The sequence below is a fragment of the Corvus kubaryi genome, unplaced genomic scaffold (genome assembly GCF_017639235.1).
Source record: "Corvus kubaryi isolate FWS band 111438036 unplaced genomic scaffold, C.kubaryi_AGA036_p1.0 split1-37296, whole genome shotgun sequence".
Lineage (NCBI taxonomy): Eukaryota > Metazoa > Chordata > Aves > Passeriformes > Corvidae > Corvus > Corvus kubaryi.
The window spans coordinates 6,327,049-6,340,683 of NW_024582075.1; the positions used below are offsets into that span (position 1 = coordinate 6,327,049).

Sequence of the window (13,635 nt, forward strand, 5' to 3'; positions counted from 1 at the left end):
CAGAGAGACGCAGAGGAGGTCCAGAAATGCAGGAGTTGTGATAGTCCATGAATTAGGGTTTGTGCTCAGTTATGGAAATGAGTGCAAAGAGAGATTATGGCCATGGGACTATATCCTTAGTGGCCAAAGAGTCCCCCTGAAGTCAAAGGGACCTTTTGACTTTAGAGAATCATTTAAGTTTTATCTCTTGCTGGTTCACTTAGGAATAATGCATCATTCTTAATTTTTCACCCGTTTTTTTTTTTTCTCTCCTAGCTGTAAACCCTCCAGCCCTAAATTCACTTCACATTTCCCAGTTTTTCATCCTCTGTGTCATCCAGCCAATATTCCTCTTCCCAACCACACAAAGCAGGAAAAACCCCAGAGCAGAGGGAGCACAGCATAGCAAAGGGCCTATCTCTGGGCTGGCAGCAAAATTCAGAGGCTCTGGGATTTACCTCTCTTCCTTTTGAAATCAAAACTAGGCCTCCTAAATTGCTATGATTTTACACAAGTACTGTGCTCTGTCATTTGTGGCACCTGCAGCAGAGGGTAAGGGTGATGATGAGAGATAATGTAGTGTAACAAATCAGCTGACACAACTGGAAGAGATGCACGATAAAATATTTGGATTAGTGCACAGGCAAATTATATTTTCAATGTTTAAAAAGAAATAGAAAATGCCTCTTGATGCTGAAGCGTATTGTTGGACCATCTGTAGAGCTGCAGTCTTGCAGTCAAAGTAGGAAAACTCTAAGCACTGAGATGTACTGATTTCATATTACAGTGTGCTTGAATTTCACTGCAGAATTGTATCTCACTCCAGTGACATTTAGGAATAAACTCAACTCATGTTAAATAGAAGCTGCTGCTTTTAACTGTTAGATGAAATCATACAGAATATGTAGGAGATAGAAAAGCTGTACTGCATTGATCCTTGTGGCTGATAGAAGTTTCTTTGTACCAACATGTCTAGTGATCTAGTGAACCACTAAGTATGCCAGATCATGATAGTTCTTTTCTGCACTGATTATTTTCTACCAGATAGAAATTTCCAGTCTTAGCTTTCTTCTGGCTTTATATTCTTCAAATAAATATATGTATTTAAGCACAACCTCACCTGCCACTTGCGTGATCTTGAGTGCAACCATCTTATTTTTTTCCTCGTGAATGAATGTGTGGGAGTTCCTTTCATCCTTGACTTCCTAGAAGTTGCTGTAAGCTCTCCAAGGAGCAGACTTCTTCGCAGGCACTCAGAACGAAAGTAGTCTGTGCAGCTTCTGCATTACATGTCAACCAAAATCCAGTTCACTTACTCCTTTGGTGTTAATGCTTTGCTTGTTTCAAACTCACTTCTCTCCTGTGTAGGGCATTTTTTTATTAAGATATAGTTGACTGCACATTTCCAAGTTTGAATCTCATTTTCTCTTTCTTATTTTTCTAATCTTTTCAATCCTGTCGCATTATGCCTCAGTCTTCATTGATGCTTTGTGACTTGTTTCAGTTTAGAATTGTCTCTTAATTAGCATGCTATGAACCTTCTCTTTCAGATTATTATGAAAATGTTAAATGCTTGTAAAACAAGTCCTAACAATGGTCCCTGCTGCACCTGACTAAAATACTTGCTGCAATTGCATATATTACTTTAGTATTTACATTTGGCTTGCTATCCAACAGTAAGTTCTCTTTAAAATCCAAGTAACAAGTCTTCCTTTCCCTGTCAGTTTGATTCAGTTATAACAATAATATTTTCTAAGATAACTCTATGACATAATTTACACATCATTGACATGCTTTTCTTCACATGGTAATTTTCTAGTTCCACCAAAAAGTAATCTAAATGGTTAGAGCTACTTTGATCTGTTACAGTTCTGTGCTTTAATTTGAATGTGAAAGTGTTCTTTTTCATGAATGTACATTCATCTACAGAAGACTTTGTAGTGGAAATGGAAATTGTTCAGCTTAACAGTTTTGAAATGCAAAATTTTTTACACAGCAACTGTTTTGACACACAGTATTAGAATGGAACAGCAAGCAAAATATAGCTTATCTTGTATTGCATATTTACTGGTATCTATATACTGCGCAAGCAAATAGGTGTGGGAGAAAGACATGCTGACCAATTAAAGTTATATAGGGCTCTGTTGCACATACTTAGGATTATTATATTTCTCCAAATGAGTTGAATAGACCAAGATACAGCTGCACATTATCTGATCACTATGAAAAACAGGATAGGCAATGTCTCCTGTGGACGAGAGGGTTAAGTATAACAAAGAGCATTTTCAGATACAGTCACAAATTCCTCATGTAGCTGTCAGAGCTTATGATGGAGAAAAGTTGTACAAAATCAGGTAGTGCCCCATTAGGCACAGCCCTTGTCAGTATTCCAGTTCCTGTTACCAAAAAAAAAAAAAAAAAGCAAAGCATAAAGAAATCACTCCAAAGCTCATAAATACACTTACAGGGGCAGAACCTCAACTTGGCATCAACTGCATTTCCAGTCCAGATCTCTTTTCTTTAAAGGAAGGTATTTTTGTCCTTAACACAAGGCATCTTGTTGGACACGATATACATTTGGGTGGGCAGAACACAGAATAGGTGAGGTGCAGTGAGCAAATGGGTTCAGCAGGCTCTGTCACTGCCTGTCCTGCTGTCCATGGGTGGCATAATCCAGGTGTGTTCTGTCAACCAGTGATGCTGTTAGCATGGGAAACACCCATGTCCCGAGGACACATGTGCCAGGGACTGGGCAGCATGGTCCTGTTTTTCCATGACCATTGTGCCATCTACACATCTGGGAAGACAGAAATTTCTCATTGTGCCGTGGGAGCTCAAACCATAGGGTGAAATCTGCTTGTCATGTCAAAAGCAAGAATTTGGTGATTTGCAGAATGGCTTTCTCGTGACACAGCAAACCACGGAGGTCAGCTGGTGGGTGGGAAATTCTGAAGTGAGAAGGAAGCTCCAGTTCCTGATGGCAGTGCTTGCTCCCAAGTGTGGTTTTAAACTGGGAGGATCAAACGCTTATTTTTAGACTTGGTGAAATTAAAAGACTACCTTGTTTAAATATATGTGCATAATATTATCTGTCACTGAGCTGAACATTGCATTTTCCTCACTAAATATGTGGCTCCAATCTTGGTCTGTAAAAGTTAATGGAAACGCTTCCCTGCCTTAACTGCAGTTGAGATTATCAGCTATGATTTCTTAGGGACAAGATAAAATTATTAAGCAAACACTGTTGTGGAGAAAACAGATTGGTTAAGGGTTCACTGTCACTGCAAGCCAAACTGAAGGGTGCCCTGTAGCTGTGTATATGTAGGTAGTCCTTAAGATACCTCTAGGGTGTACAGGAGGTCACATAGCCCAGCCTCTATAGTTACAGATGGAAGTATTGTTTACATATATTTACATTTCTTCACCATCAGGCCTGTATGAAGGTACCCCATTGGAGAGCTTACATTTCTACCAAAATTAAAGTAAGGTTGGTGAGCTCCGGTTTGATCTTCCCTTTCCCCAGTCCTTCTAAGCCCTGTCTGCTCTATATATCTTAGGGTGGGCAATAACTCTCTAGGACAGACGCCAAATGTGGTTTGGAGGAGGCATCACCGGTCTTATATTGTAAGGCACAGCTCTTCTGACCTGGGCACATAGCCTGAAAAATGACAGTAAAGGAAAACCTTAACATTTTTTTAAAGACTGATTCAGGATAGGTATGTAAAAGAAAAGTCCTCTTAGTGACCACAAATGACATTCTGTGCATTTGTAATTTAGTTATAATTTAGCTGGGTTCATCTTTATATTCTGTGAAGTTACTTAATTTCCATTGCTTCAATATCATACAAGCAGGAGTTATTTCACTCTCTCTCCTTGAAGGGAGATCTTCACCTGTAAACATTCTAAAGTCCTCTGCTGAAGATCTGTACAAAAGCCAGTGCCACACCCTTCTTCTTTCAGCAAAAATATTTTTACTAATTTTAGAAGAACTTAGTTTATTCCTCCATGTCTATACTCTTCATGGATGTCCACAACACTTAGTATTGGATATGCAATATATAAATATGTATCAGTATCAGACTGATGTCTTTAAAAGTCCTCTGTGCTTTGGTATGGAAACCATTTCTCCATGTGATGAGCACTTCAAAAGCATTTTGCCAATGTGATAAGCATTTCTTATTCTTTAACACCCTTCTATTTATCTCCAGGGTTTGTTCCCTGTGCCAGATCAAGTGTTAACAGACAGCTTACTGAACATGTATTGGTCAATTAGATGCTATTTAAAGGTACACTCCAAATCACATTCAAAATGCAATGAGCTTGCTAATTAAAGCCCATACCCTAAGGTGACAATAGCGTGTGTGTTTATGTTCCCTTTACAAAGCCACCACCCACCCCGCAGTGAAACAGAAACTACGTTTTTGTAGTCGTCTGTAACATTCTTTCACTTTTTTTTCTAGGCCATGGTTTAATATTCCTTCTACAAACGTGACAGTCAAAATTTATGGGGCTGCTGTCTACACCTTGGCAGCTGTATTTAAGAGAAGCAATGTTGCCATCTAGTGAGCATTTAAAATATGCAACATGTGCATTTCTGTGCACATACCATCGGGACACTGTATCTTACCATCATTACCTGCTTAAAAATGACAATCAGAATACATTCAAATTTCAATTCTGTGCTCAGTTCACGTGACAAAACTTAGAACTTCAGCTTGTTTTACAAATGAACTAAAAATATGCATAGAACGGTATTAAAAACAACCGTATCTGTAGCCTACATTTTGAAAGCATCATAATATAGTTCTTTAAAGTAAGAGAATTTCTAATCCTTAAAAGTGTATAAAATGGCTCCTTTTCTGCAAAGATGAGAATGTGTTTTTGCATGAACAAACTTGACAAAATATGTTCATTCTACTGAGAATCACAAAAAAGCAGTTAGAAATCAACCATTTGTAGCAGTCAAAATATGTAAAATACCATATCATATATCCCATATATTACCATATATCATGGCAATCTTTTCAGGAGTAACATTGTGCTGTGAATATTGTCAGATTAGAAATCACACAGAAAGATCAATGTAAATCTTATGGTGTGATGAGTACTGAGACTTGCTGTTGCTGCCAGTTTTAAGAATAGACTTTTGGCTGGTTCCATGTGTATGCTTTGGAGCAGCAATGTCAATTGCAGAAGAAACATCTTTCTGCAAGAAACGGTCAAAAAAGGAGGACTGGAGCAGGTGCCAGAGCACAGAGGGCCTGGGATGTGTGAAAGAAGTATGTTGTCTTCCAGGGTTGTGGCTCACACACAACCCACAAAGAGTCAAACTGCGGATGAGAATCAAGAGGTCAAGCCAGTGATGGTTTAGGAATCACTGTAGTGTATGGAAGTGGAATACTATCTGCCAAAATTGCTATGGTTTGAATTAGTGGTTAGTTGTTGCTTTCTTCCTCATCTTAAGTTCCTTTATGGATTTAGTGTCAACTTTCCTGTCAGTGTTTTTGTCTGGTGTTTCTGGGCGGTCAGCACCAACAATTACAAGGTAATTGTACTTTCTGAGAGCTTAACCTGGGGTCCATGTTGTATTTCTTTGTCGTCCTGGACAACACTGATTGATCGTTCTGTAATCCTAAGGCGCAAGGTCAGAAGTTTGGGGTTACAATTTTTTTTCTTTCCCAGTACACGTGCAACATCCTAAGTTTGCCTTTCCAAGGCTACAGTCCAGTTTTTCACACTGTGTGCTTTCTGTCTGGTAGATTTCATCACTCACTTCATGCATTTCACTATTTCCCACTTTATTCCTGAGAACAAGGTAATTCTGCTTGCTTTGCATTTTGTGATGCTGTTTCTAGCTTCATAGGTAATGATGTCTTTCATCAGTCCATTCAGCTTTTGATATTTTATTTCACAGAACAGCAACAATTCTTTTATACAAGAGTGGAAAGATATGAGAAAGAATTCAAGTGAAATGCTTGAGAGAATAACATAGATGTGCATAGGAAAAAATTCAAGGTGACAAGACATAGGGCTTAGAGACAAATGCTGAAACTGATTATCAGAACACAGATTTTATAGTGCAGTAGTCTTTGAGGAATGAAAGTCACATGTAAATGGGAATAATTAATACAAGATATTAAGGCATGGAGACCTGTCTTGTGTTCCTTTTTGACTGCATGGATGTTTATCTTTTGATCAGTGAAGACTCTGGCATTGCTTATGATAACTAAATTATTCCACTTTCTGACACTATACACTAGCATCACTTTCATCCAACTCATTTGCCACACTACAGGAAAATAGAACTGTTGTAGAATGTTTGTCATTACTTTTTAACATGTTTCAATAGATAGATTGCTTAAAATCTTTGTAAAAAGTTAATTTGAAGACTGTGGCAGTGAAACAAGTGCTAAAAGATACGTTAACCTCTCCCAGGTTTTGCAGGCTATGACAGGGCAAACTTACAAACCTGGTTTGAAACTAGTAATATTCTAATTATTCCATACATATTTCTCAGTTTAATAGAGAACAATGTCCAAGTAATGTTTGCTTAACTATAAGAAATGGAACCACTTTCTTGTTTCAGAACAGTTTCATTTTAATATAAAGAGATCTCTGTGCAACCTGTGCTGGAAGAAGCTAAAAAACAGCTCATCTCAATAAATTTGTGATAATTATACGGTGCCTTTAGAGTCCATTTGAACTCTAATTATTTCCTTGGTTAGTGCTTTTGCTGCCAGTTAAATGATTTCTAATTTTTGCTAAATTGGCTGAGTCCCGGGAGAAATATTACTAAGTAGAGACCATGAAGCATTTATAAAAAACCTCTAGGATCTAACAGAATTCTGGGTCCATCCTCTAGGTTCCTTAAGATAAGGACTTCATTCCATTGTATTGTCATTTCTACTAATTTATTAGCATTTTTTTGAAAGGCAAATGAAGCACTGATTTATTTTGAAGGAGAGGGAGGAAATAGAGAATTCACACATGTAACGTTTACTCTTTGTGCAATCTGTTAGTGACATTGATCATTCAATAACTTAAACATAAGGAAAGGTTATTCCTGAACTAAATTCCAGCACTTCTAGTCTCATATGAGTGGTTTTATGTTTTTTACTATCTTTCTAGGATGCATATTGTATAATGTTACAAATTTATTAAATAAATAGGGGTTATGAAACTTGCTTGTTTTTTAAAGGGAAATACTTTTTGCATTATGGCATTGAGAATGCCGCAGACAGATGAGAAATGGAATGAGCTTTTTTGCAGCCACTAAGGAAAAAATGTTCCTGTTCTTCTGAAAAAAAAAGTATCAGGCTTTATATCCAGTTCATTTTGAAAAATTGAGACTTATTATTCATGTTTAACAGCAACCACAGAGGTATTTTTACCTTATTACCTGTGTCAATGTCTCTACAACTGTCAAAGAATTTCTTGAGAATAATCTTTCAATGATTCAGTTTTCAAAAATTTTCATTTTGTAGTCATAATTAGTGTACAAAAATAGCGTACCCTTGAATTAGCATACAAAAAAACCGTGTTGATCCAATGCTGTCTTGCCAAGTTTTTGAACAGGTTCTAGAACGGAGATTTTATTTAGAATGCCTGGCTGGAGTTTTAGTAGGTGTACGAATTGATATGTATGCTTACAGCAGCCAGCCAAAGCTGTGATGTTACTGCAGCATTAATTCAAAGTGGATCCCTGCAAGAGCTCAACTTAGGATATAGGCTGAGATAAGCTCTTAGCTACCCAACTGGATCCTAAGGGTAAGTGGCAAATTAAAGATTCATTATTCATTTTAATTGAAGTAGATTATCAGTGTTTTAGGAGGCACACTTCAAAGTTTTTCAGTTCCCTGTGCAAAAGAAGGGAATGCTGAGAAAAACTAGAGTCTCTCCTGAGAAAAGAGAGACAAATGAAAGAACTAAGGAGCCTGTAGGAAACAAATGCTGCTGTGGATAATTTCCACTTAGCAGGCCAAATTCATAGCTGGTGAATGCTGTGTGCACTCCATGGATTACATCCATTCCCCACCAGCATTGTATTTGACCTCAAGATGGAGTTTTTCCTCAGTATTTTAGTTGGAGATCTCTGAATTGTTGCAAGGAAATGCCTGAAAAAAGCAGGACTGATTTATCAGCTGATGGTAGGTCCTTGTGGGTCTGTGGTATGCTGATTTTGATTGCTACTATCTAGGTTGCTGTGTTCAGTTTTCTGTATGTACTGGTATTTAAGCAATTTCTACTCCACTGATGCAATAAATGTTTGAGCAATTGTAGTCTTTGGAGAGAGTGCCTTTTGTGAGGTAACTCTTGAAATCTAAAATAAGAAAGTACAGTAGGAGGAAAAAAAAAAAAACAAGGGAGAGAAAAAAAGAGCCTGCCAGAGCAAGCAAAACTAGAAACAGAAAAGGCTATTTACTGTTCTGGAAGTGGTGAGCTGTAGTCCCAGGTTTATGCGCAGCTTCTCTTCTCTTGCAACACATGCTTTTGGCCTGTTCTACTGATGAAATAGGACTTTTGCAGTCTTTCTGTCTCCCCAGTTGGTCTGTCAGGGCTGTACAGTCATTCTCTAAGCTACTCTCCAGCTCCAGTGAAATGAAGCAGCAGTCTCAGACACTTGAGTTCCTACAAGTTTCGGAGAAGAGACTACTCAGTAGGCAAAGGAGACAGACAGCTTTAGGGAAAGGCAGAAGCCACAGCCCAGTCCCATGTTCACCCCCGAAGGCAGTGGCTGATGACCAGTCAAACTGAGCAGACCGGTCGCTCGTGCACATACATGATGCCAGTTACCCACCCAGACTCTGGGGGTGGAAGGTCAGAGGGGAAGTGGCAAGTGATACTCGATGCATCTGTAGGGATCCAGGTTTGCTGCACTAACTTCACTGTATAGTGTACTTCACTGGGCAGCCCTCAAAGCTCTTGGTTCTGTGTTCTGTTTTAGGTAGGCCAGGCCAAATGTAAAAGCCATTTCTTTTCCTGAAACAACATTGATCTCTCATGGTCCTCTTTAGCTTCCTGATGTACAATTTTCAGCTTCTTCTGGACATCCCCTACTATGCATTAGACTTTTTTTTTTTAACTGCTGCATTGCCAAACCCCAATTAAATTATCTACCCATCGGTCTGGCACCTGTCAAGGCCTCACCAGGATGGGCAGCACGCCCTGTACTGCACAGAGCCGGGGCCAGCCTGACCTCTCAGGTTTCTGCTCTCCAGCCATGCCAACAAACACCATCTGGATTTCCTTGTCGTCTAAGAACAGATGAGTCTCTACAGCTAGAATAGTGGGCCGTTAGAGAAAGCCAGTCAGAGACATGCAGGACAATAACGAAACGTTAAGTGGACATTCCATGATGTATTTTGTTTGAGCCTTTCTGGTTTTTGAAACCCTATTCCTTACAATTATTGACAGTTTCCTTGATTGAGTATGTTGTTTCTGGTTTATCTCTATGGAAGCAATACTTTCTTCTAGATTTTTTTTTTTTTAATGAAGCAGAGCATTTGTAGAAAAAGTGTCTGCTTTTCAAGAAAAAATTTCAAGGTACCAATACTAAGAAATCATCAAATTTAGAATCAAGCTGTCTAATGCAAATATATCCCAGTGTACACCAGAGTTTGGAAACTGGGAACATTATTTTCTGTGGACCATTTTTCCCAGACAGAGTCATCTGCCAGAATGTGCTGTGATTTTCAGGTATCATGTAATATCAAGTGATGATGGTAGGAGATTTAGCCCTAATGTACTAAAACCCAGTATGTAGGCAAAAGGGGAGGAGTAAAGCACCTGCATTTGTGTTTACATACTGTGGCAGATGGATAAGCTTTACAAATCCTGCAGTTTACAGGCTGGTGGTGTACTGTCATGCCGGCTCAGGAATTCTTTCCATTAGAATTATTAATTTTCACTCAACAGTTGGAGCAGTTGATGCTTAGAAAATAAAATGTTGCAGACTTTGATTCTCACACCGATGTGGCCAGAATCATCTCTTTTGTTTTCCTTTTCATACAGCAAGCCTGCTGTAATTTATGTGAAATGGAAGCTGACAAGAATTCAAATAGGAATGCAGTTCACATTGAAGTCACAAGAACACAGTTGTCTTTTGTAGTCCTTAGAGTCCATCCAGTCAGGATTTCTAGTTGTGTACATGCAATTACCCAGTGAAAGGGGACCCTTGAAATCTATGGTCCAAGATTTTTGAAAACAAAATCAACTAAAAGTCAAGACTTGATACGTGAAGTAATTGTAGTGGACTCCTCTAAGCCTGGAGAAGAGGACAAACATAGCTATTAGATGATCACCCTTGCAGGGTACCTCCACAGGCTTTAGGCCTTTGCATCAAGGTGGTATCTCTTTTCCTGTTGTGTCGCTTGCTCTCCTTGTTGTCAATTTCTTTCTAGTTCTGTTAAAAGAACTAATCTGTTGAACTTGGTGGTCAGCATATTTCAGAGCTGCCAGGTCTCACAGAAACTCGTATATTTTAGGTACAGCACAGTACGTGTGATAGGGGAGGTTTACATCAGATGGCAGTATATTGTTCCCAGTGGTTTAGGAATGTCATTCTGCTTGGGATTTGCCAAGATGTCTACTGAACTCCAACTTCATTAGCAAAATTATGATAAAATCTGAAAATTTAGGGGGAAATTCAGGGGTAAAAAAAAGGCCATGGGCTGTGAAACCCTTTAAGAGTGACATTGTTTGCTCTGCCTATGTTGGAACTTCTGTTGCTGGACCATCTGAGAAGCCAAGACAAGTGTATACTTCTTTTTCCTTTTGCATCATGTCAGCTCTGCCACCCAGTGTATGCTATATTTGTATAAAGCTTCTTCCAGGGACTCCAGCATGGAATATAAGTAAGCAGCCTCCTCTGCTGAAAGAGCAGTTCCCTTCTCATCAGAGACCCGGCGTACCCTTTCCATCACACACTCAGCCTTGCCTAGCCTGCAGCACAAGAGTTTCAAGTTTGTCCTGCACCTGATTCCTCTTCGGGTGTTGGCATTCAGAGCTGCTGCTTGCTGCGATTGCCCCAGGCCTTTGCACATCTAAATTGGTTTTAATGTCATCTCAACATAAGCATAAGTACGTAAGGAATAGGTGCATGGGGTAAAACACAGGATACCATCCCTAGAAAGCCCTGGAGAGTTTCTCAGCTTTTCTTTCCTAAGGTAAATACATAAATGCTAGGAAGAGGTGGGGAGCTGAGGAGCTTCACAGTAATGTAGAACTGCTAATCAAATATATTTTGAAGTGAGTGAAATCAAAAGGTCTTGTTTTCAGATTGTTGATATCAGGTTAGAAATCTGTCTATGCAGTCATATAAAATTACATGAGACATTCATTGTAAGCGAGATGCCCATTTATCCTCAAGATTTTTGTTACAAAATGCAACACCTTACCATCAGAGGTGAAGACTTGCATCTAACCTTCCATAAAAGAACAGTGAGTAGATCACTGTACTAATATACATTCTTAGTTATCGTTAGGCCGGAGTCAATTCTTCCATCAGGAAGCCTAAAGATAGTGTTGACCTATAAAGAGATACCTGTACGAATTCAATTAAGCAGGTTTTATTTTTCCTATACAGACCTGCAACTTTTTTATCTTCAGCGCCTTTCCACTGAGTCTCAGTTTATTAACTGTGAGAGTAGCACAGGCATCTGTCTTTCAAACAGCACTCCTCTAGCAGTGTTTACAGGGAACATATGCTCCTATGTTCTTTTTTCAGCTTTCCTTCTTGCTGGCTTTCTAAGTTCAGTCAGTATTTGGCCAAAGAAGCAGTCTGATTTTGGAACTCCAGGCTCCAGATCCTTACACTCTGTGCAAACTGTTGATCTGAACAAGTAAACGATGGCATACCTAGTTCTTTCTACTCCCCATGCTTGGGTTTGGCTAATGCATTGTCAATGTCCTTTTCCCTTTTTTGACAAACGTTTTCTGTGCAATGCCCATTCTGCCACAAGTGCTTCAGTTCACTTCTGTGGCTTCAACTTTGTTCCTTTGTTTGAAAGTTTCTTGGCTTAAGCAAAGTTTTCAGGCTGAAGCACTGAGCTTCATTAGATGTGTAGGTCCCAAAGTCACAAAATAGGAAATAATCAGTTTTCTTTAACATATTTTATCACAACATTTCAACTCCTAATGCTAATGAATTCATGTTAAAAGTTCTTGTAAAAATTTTTTTTAATTCACTCAAGTGGCCTTAAGGGCAAAGAAGTCTAAGAAGTTTACTCATAATTTCAGTGTGTTTCCAGGGCAACATTGAATGCTTCTCTTTCTGCTTGCATCCTGCATTCCATGTTGTTGAAGTAGTTTCTAAGGCTGCAATTTCAGCATAACTTCAAGGGAGGCTTAGTGCTGTATGTAAGATCTGTGTCCTCCATCACTCCTCCTAAACCTAGGATACTAATTTTAGCTTTTGCCCTTTGCTAAAACCGGTCTCCGTGTTCTTGCTCATCACATTCAATCAGAAATTGATCCACCTTAAAACTCACTTGCGAAAAAAGACCTGTTTCCGCTTCTTTTATGAGTCACACCAAGGTAATGCAAATGTTGATGTCAAGTTCAAGCAGTCAGTCAATTTCTGAGAGACCTGGCAGCTCTGAAACGTGCTGACCACTGAGTTCAGCAGATCAATTATTTTAGTAGAACTAGGCGGAAGTGGACAATGAGGAAAGCAAGCAAACACCTACACACAGCAGGAGGAGAGATACTGCCTTCATGCAGAGGTTGTGGCTTAAAGCCTGAAGAGGTACCCTGCTGGGGTGATAATCAGCGGCAGTGTTCCTCCCCTTCTCCAGGCTAAAAGAGTCTACCAGTTAACTGCGCAGGCTTGGAGAAGACAAAAGCAATTGGGTAAACAGGTTCTCCAAATGAAATTTATTTAAACATATTAAATCACTTTCAGAACGAAGATTCTGTGTAGTTTCACAAAAATCATTGTTATTTTCATCTACAGATCCACTGTTTTATCAAGATCATTTGGTTTTGGGTTGAATACTGAAATATTTTGCAACAATCATCTTCAGAAATAAAAACATGAGAAAGCATCAAAAAGAAAAGATTAATTTTCTTAAATATGTGTTTTCCAACAACTTCAGTGTTTTCAGCATTTTGCTGTTGCAGATCACTGTTCACTGTTTCATGCATGCTACTTTTTATTCTCCTTTTTGCAGATCGAATTGCACAGAATATCATTAAATCTCATTTGGAGACATGTCAGTATACAATGGAGGAATTACATCAGCTAGCATGGCAGACCCACACATATGAAGAAATAAAGGTTTACCAGAGCAAGGTACAATCCTATAATACGCTTTTTCTTCTGCTTGAAATTGTTAACAGAGTAATTTATTTGACAAGAATATACTGATGAGTTTCATATAAGTCAAAATACACTTCTAAATATCTTTGAGGAACTGGTTGCTGAAAGCAAAGCAGTGACACTTCATAAAAAGAAGCAGCAGCATTCCAGCATATTGGGATGTTTGCTAATGTTAAAGCTTAGATATGGTCATGGAATCCAGTTTTCTGTGCTTCTTATCACAGGTTTAAACCTCATGCAGAAATTCAGTTAACTTCCATGTGATTATGATAAGATCCTCTGTTGCAAGGATTTTAAGAATATAGGACAACATAACTTTGTTTCCTTATAATTTTAAA

At 38.7% G+C, this 13,635-nt stretch overlaps 1 protein-coding gene across 2 annotated transcripts in view; it reads left to right on the top strand.

Annotated features, from left to right (window-relative positions):
* RORB (RAR related orphan receptor B) overlaps positions 1-13,635 on the top strand; it is a 135,444-nt gene that overhangs the window by 102,811 nt on the left and 18,998 nt on the right. For both annotated transcript variants that reach the window (XM_042012746.1, XM_042012745.1), the window contains exon 5: positions 13,149-13,270. In XM_042012746.1, the coding sequence (XP_041868680.1) occupies positions 13,149-13,270 (122 nt within the window). The remainder of the gene's footprint in view (positions 1-13,148; positions 13,271-13,635) is intronic.